We start from the raw sequence: 6,303 nt of genomic DNA on the forward strand, positions 1-6,303 counted from the left end.
TTTAGTTTTAATGTAAAAAATGATTAGATAGAACACATGTCGTGATTTTAGTGACACAATGAGATAACTTATCTTCTCATGTGATATTTTATTCTCTTAACATAAAGTCATCAAAATATCCTTCATACAAAAATTACCAGGTTGGGCTCATGTAGACCATACAAACTTACCAAGTTTTAGTAAATCAGTGACAAAAGAGGTACGTGTGGCGTACTGCTTAATAAAACAATAATAAAACTCACTAAGTTCGAGAAAACCCCTGCCAATCAATAATGTATCTTTATCGGATCTAGTTACACCTCTTCATATGATACTATATAGCTAAAATAACTCACAACACTTGGCACTGCAAAAATACACTCACATAACTTCGTAAGAAATTGTTGCTCACGACTAAAATCAACTGTGCATGCTCCAAATGATTACTTAAATAATGGTTGCAGATCAATATATCATAAAAACAGCACGATTTTTTGCAAAAAAGTCGCAGTAAACCATTTTTCTAAATTTAAGATGCATATGGGCCAGAGATCAAATGGCATCACTTAGAACTTATATGGACCATCAACAATTTGAAATGTTGCTTTATGAGTATCCGCTACATCAAGTCTGATTTTATTATACCCAAACCTCAAATCGATAATGGAAAAAATTAAGACCCACGTGATTTATCCAAAAGTTTATCAATGGTAGGAATGAGTAATTCAATCTTAATTGTAACTGCTTTAAGCTTGCAGTCATTGACGCAAAATCACCAACTCCTATATATCTTTCTCATTGAAAGAAAGGTGGAGGAAAATGGACCAATACTTAGAACAACATGGGCAAAGGTGGTGTGTTTTGAAGAACAATTTTATGGTCAGAAGGTCTAGGTGGGCAAAGGCCTTTAGGAGTATTAACGTATGTATGGCTAGATTATGGTTTTTTAGGGCCACTAAGTGCATGAATGAGGACAATGAGGGTTTTGAAATCGGTTAGGGTTCATTGTCACTTATAGAATACGTGAGATAAACGTCTGTGAAAGGTGGCTAGTGTACAGGTAGTAGGATTTGCCCAGTCAAGGTGATAGGTTCATGGTCATGTGTTAAGGGCATAGTGGGAATCACCAAATCAAAAGTTATTTGTGTTCCACATATTTAATATTCAACTGATTGCTAAAGTTAAAATATATTTCGATATAATATAATTATTTGTTCAAGTTGACATAGCATGTCAAATTTTTTTATTCTCACTTCAAACTTCTCTATTTAATTTCTTTTTACTCAACTTAATGACTTCTTTAATTTTTTTTAATATTTACCAATGCTTATGGATAATCTATTAGTCTATTAGCCTGTTTTATAACGATCAGAGGCATGAGAATTTATCCAAAAATCATAAATGGGCATGTCCATATGATTTGCGGTCACTAGCTAAATAGATCGGGAGCACTGTTACCTGTTTTGAAACAGTTAAAGCATGAGAATTTGCCAAAAATTCACAAAGAAGTATACTCACCCCTGCATTTGATTTGCGTGAATAGGCTAAACAGATCAGGAGGAATATTTTGCCATAACTAATGGAAAGCTAACATTGTTACAACAAAAATGTAACATTGACAAGCATGGGAAAAAGAACAAAATTGATCTGTTTATTTGTTCCAAAACGAATTTAAAACCTAAAAATATGAAAAATGATAAAAAGAGTTTTTGACATATAATATTAACGATTACCATCACACATTAATAGGTAAGGATAGTTATTTATATTCTTGGGCAAATTTTAACTTCTGTTATGAATAGTTCAATCTTATGCACATACCCCTGTCAAAGTTATACAATAGCATGTACATGATTTCTCCTGGGAAACAATAGGCGTCCTTTAACTAATCTAAACTGCTACTAGGTTAGTGAGAATCAACAATAATAAAATATAGTACTGGCACAAAGATTCATCTCTTAAATAGTGAATACTGATCAATTTTGTTTATGGTGAGTATTACTCTTGAAGTTGTTAATGAAGCTACCAAAGATAGAAAGTGAGCAAAGTATTGAAGAGTAAAACACATGAATGAAACAAGGGAAGGTTTAAAAGGATCATTGTACCATGATACATGTATTTCACTAATCCTAGCAGAAATGCTGAAGATTGACAAAAGGAGGTGTGATAGTTTTGGCACATGAATTAGAGGTGCCTTTGGAGCTTCAAGCATCACAGATTCACATTAAACCTTAACTTGCACCTGCACTAGGTACAGCAACTGATTTTGAATCTTCTGCCCTTTCATGTTCTTTGTTGAGCATCTGAAATCACATTTCCAACATTATGACATTAATTACTATAAATTCGTAATACAAAATAAGAGAGGAAAGAGGATGAGTATGAAGTTTCCTAGCAAAGCTAAAGTTAATTATACAAAAAGTGTATTACAGATTAGAAACCACAGTCCCACTTTGCTTGAAAGTTGAATCTCAAGAAACAGAGCTTTGTAAAACATTAATGGACTATGTTCTTTTCCTCCAAACTTACTAAAATTGTCGTTCTAGTGATATTAACAGCCGAAATAGAAAGCCAAAAACAACAAACATAAAAAATAAATAATGGCAACAAGATTGAGGAAAACTCACCTTGTTGTTAATCAAGTTGTGGAGTGCAATTACACTTCTAATGAGAGAAGACAGGTATATTACCAGCATCATATCATTTGTTTTCACTACACATGTAAGAACAGGGATCAACAATCAAGAAAATGCATTACAGAAAAATAAAATATTCACTCTTGGCAAGAATAAACAATCTTAACCTGCAAAAGCCTTGATCAGATCAGCGACATTAAGATTTGGTAGCAGGTTGAACACATCCTAACAAATTAAAATAAGACATGAAAGGTGAAAAACAATAATTGAGCAGGCCCACAAAAGAAAAGTGTAATAAAGAAATTTAAAATCAGATTATCCCAAGCCATTAATACTTATGTGTTGTTAGGTTCTAATCAAACTAACAGATCAAATCAGCAGAAAAATAATTCAATCTAAATTCATAAATCAACTAGTAACCCAGACAAAGGATCTGCATTACTACGGAAATATGAGAACCAACCTGAAGATGGTATAATATCTCATGGTTTAAAGGAAGCTTCCCATCAATAACAAGATCAAGGTAACCCCTTATCTCCTTAAGTCTTGCATCCAAACCCTTCAAGGCTGTGAGTTTTCCACTCACCTATGTAAAACACATTACAATGCCAGCAACTCAGTTTAGTAAAAAATAACCATCTAACATACTCAAAAGTATAAAAGAGAAACACATGCTTAAAATAAAATATTAAGAAAAAAGAAAACAAAGAGAAATCACCTCTGTTGCAAGGGTGCTAATGGTTGTATCCTTCACATCTCTAAGCAAGTGTTCCACTCCTGCACAAGGGCGTGAAAAATTAAAAATTACATAAGAAACTGTTAAGACAACTATGTGGATAAAAATAAAAAGCTTCAATGTTGATTTAAAAATAAAATAAAACTGTAGCAACCAAGGATTTTCACTTTAAGTGGGATCAACAACATGAATCAAACCATAATGTTGTAAAAATATAAAAGCAAACAATTTTAAATAAAGCATAGAAAAATTGCAACAGCTTATATTCCATGGCATACCTATTTCCTCAACTTCATGAGCAGCAATCTCTGATTGCACATGCACAAAGACCTTTTGGCTTTTCTGAGTAGCATTCTGTATTCAGAATAAACTATCAGTCAGTTCTTAAGTCTAGTGCTCAAGGGTTATGCAAATACTAGCTACCCTGGTCCACTGTTCATATAAAGCATAGCTATGTTTTTAGTAATATCCATGAAATATTTTTATCAGAGATAGACTACTTAAATTCTACCTCTTTAACCTCTTCAACCGCATAATAAGCTTTCGTTGGAATTCCCAGCTCCTTAGGTTCAACATCAATTATAACCAAAACAGGATTTGGAACATAGCTGCAACAATGCTTAGCTCGATCAAATTGGATATAACAACAATATGGTCTCAAATAAATTTTCAACAAGCTTCCTATCATCAGACTTAAAAGGGGTAAAAAGGATAAAAGACTTTGCGAAGGCATTAAAATGAAAAATTGGGAAATATGAGCACTCAGACAAGTTACAAGTTACAACACAACATTGAAATATCACTCTGCACAGGATATCAACTTAATAAACATACTCATTAAATAACCCATGAATGTCGAGATCATTTTCACGCAGTTTTGGACCGGTGCTATACCACCCCACAACATGCTCCTTTGCTATTTAAGAAAAAAAAATTAAATGTTAGATTAAATCAGATATTCAATTGAGAAAGAATACAAGAAAATGAAACACTTATTAACTTGTACCGTTTATTCTCTTAAACATGGAAAACATTGATTCATGATAATTGTGGTCGAGAAACCAGATGCTAGGATCCTTGTCATCTTCTTCAAAGGGCACTGTTGCAAGTCGATTAGAGAAGAGATACACAATTTACTTATCCTTTTAGTTGTTGAGTTCAAAATCATGCATAGAAACAATATCATTTGAACAAAACTTATGCTTGGAACTAACATTCCTGTACATTCAATTGGATACCCAAAACAGAAAAAAAATACCAATACAATAACTACTATGAAGGGAAACTTGAAGTTCATCTCGTATCTCTAATAAGTAATGAATAAGAAACATGTTTGCTAAATAAAAAAATACAACAGCAGAAAGCTATCTTTCAACTATAAAGCAACAACACAAACAAAAAACAACCAAATTTTTCCCACCATACAGAGTTAGGTATATGGATCGAACGATGGCATAATATCTTACCTTAAATCATGTCTATAGACAAATCACTTAAATCTACATCCTTCTTAATGATTTGGTCCAAAAATCGTCTTAGGGTTTGTTTGAGACTTGCGAGAGGGTTTTTGGACGGGAAGGGAAGGAGAAGGCTAGGGAACCATGAAATAAACTATGAGAGGGTTCCCAAGCTTTCCATTTTTCAACCCCCCTCCAAAAGGAAACTCACAAACAGTCCCTTGGTCTCCCTCTACCTTAAATATTGAGCTACTCATGATCTTATCTACTCTACTCTCCTCACTCCTCATTGGGGCTTTTACATATCTTCTCCATACATGCTCAAACTACATGACATTCAAGGATCTTTTCAAAAATTGTTGCTACCTCAACTTTCTTTCTAATGTAATTATCCTCAATCCTTTATTGTCTCATGTGTCCACACATCTAACACATCACTCTCATTTTTACTAAATTGAGCTTATTCTATTAGTGTCTTTCAAGTATCACAAATTAAAATTCTCCAAAAAAATTTTCACCATAAGAACAACTAAAAAGTCAACTCACCGTTGAGCTATTTTGCTAATTCATGCATCATACAAGTTTCTCATTAGTACGCGCACAAATAATCAATAAAGAACATAATTTTGAATGAACATAATTTGAATAGATCAGCTCGTATTAGTTTGAATACATCTACCATCCTCAGACCCCATTAAGGGGAGCCTCATGCACTAGGCCCGACTTTCAGCTCTTATTAGTTTAAAGAAACAGTTATTAACTCTCCGTATAGAAGCAGGTCAGATAAAATTTGAATGATCATAACTAAACCCTAATATCCCTACCACAAATACGAATAACATAGGAGTGCAACTAATTGACGAATAAGGTGTATAGATCTCGAAAGAGAAACACAAACCGGCATAGCTATTGGTAACATCGACGGTGCCTTTGAAAGTGGAACCGAGTAATACACCAACGACACGTTTTCGAGTGTCCTTAGCGACCCTGTTGTAGTTATCGACTATGCTCAGCAACACAAGTGGGTGAACTACCACTTTCTCGATCGCTCGAGATGAGATTTGCTGCGTTTTTATAACATCCATTGTTGTTGTTGTTCTACTAGAAATGTAACTGCAAACAAAAAATGGTTCCGAATTTGGATCCTTTTTTTCTTGTTCTCACTCCTTCAATGTCGGTTTTTCTTTTCCTATTAGTTCTTTGATTTTCCTTCCCTGTTCAATTTCTTCTCACTGCCTCGTTTTCTTTTCGGTTTCACCTTTCGTGTTGGGTACGATTGGAATATATGAAACATATGGGCCTGGGCCCATTGCTATTCTGGGAAGGACCCCTCCCCCAAAAAAACCTATATTACGAAATACCCAAAATACCCTCTCATTACTCAAATTCTCACTAACCTGTCTGTCACTTTCTCATTTTCCCTATTCCCTCAATAATCTAGAACATTATATATGTAGGAGGTGAGTAAATGACCCAACAACAGACTTGAAGGTTA

The 6,303-nt window shown here is 33.9% G+C and overlaps 1 protein-coding gene across 2 annotated transcripts; it reads right to left on the reverse strand.

Moving 5' to 3' along the window:
* Positions 1-1,937: 1,937 nt before the first annotated feature.
* On the reverse strand, positions 1,938-6,086 carry LOC109337955 (26S proteasome non-ATPase regulatory subunit 7 homolog A-like). Of its 2 annotated transcripts, XM_019575061.1 has the most exons (11): positions 5,707-6,086; positions 4,358-4,450; positions 4,186-4,267; positions 3,863-3,959; positions 3,630-3,705; positions 3,334-3,392; positions 3,079-3,201; positions 2,783-2,840; positions 2,607-2,692; positions 2,202-2,282; positions 1,938-2,166 (listed from the first exon to the last, which is right to left on the reverse strand). In XM_019575061.1, the coding sequence occupies exons 1-10, from the start codon at positions 5,891-5,893 to the stop codon at positions 2,211-2,213; spliced, it is 933 nt and encodes a 310-aa protein (XP_019430606.1). In that variant the 5' UTR covers positions 5,894-6,086; the 3' UTR covers positions 1,938-2,166; positions 2,202-2,210. The 2 variants fall into 2 exon arrangements, with proteins under 2 accessions (XP_019430606.1, XP_019430605.1); XM_019575060.1 differs by having other exon boundaries at positions 1,938-2,282.
* Between the last annotated feature and the right edge of the window lie 217 nt (positions 6,087-6,303).

This window comes from Lupinus angustifolius, unplaced genomic scaffold (assembly GCF_001865875.1).
Source record: "Lupinus angustifolius cultivar Tanjil unplaced genomic scaffold, LupAngTanjil_v1.0 Scaffold_16_7, whole genome shotgun sequence".
Taxonomy (NCBI): Eukaryota; Viridiplantae; Streptophyta; class Magnoliopsida; order Fabales; family Fabaceae; genus Lupinus; species Lupinus angustifolius.

Coding starts and splice junctions, on each gene's coding strand:
- LOC109337955 (XM_019575061.1), bottom strand. CDS start 5,893: ATGGATGTTATAAAAACGCAGCAAATCTCATCTCGAGCGATCGAGAAA. Junction 4,268..4,357: donor CATGTTTAAGAGAATAAACG/GTACAAGTTAAT, acceptor TTTCTTAAATAG/CAAAGGAGCATGTTGTGGGG. Junction 2,693..2,782: donor TCTGATCAAGGCTTTTGCAG/GTTAAGATTGTT, acceptor TTACATGTGTAG/TGAAAACAAATGATATGATG.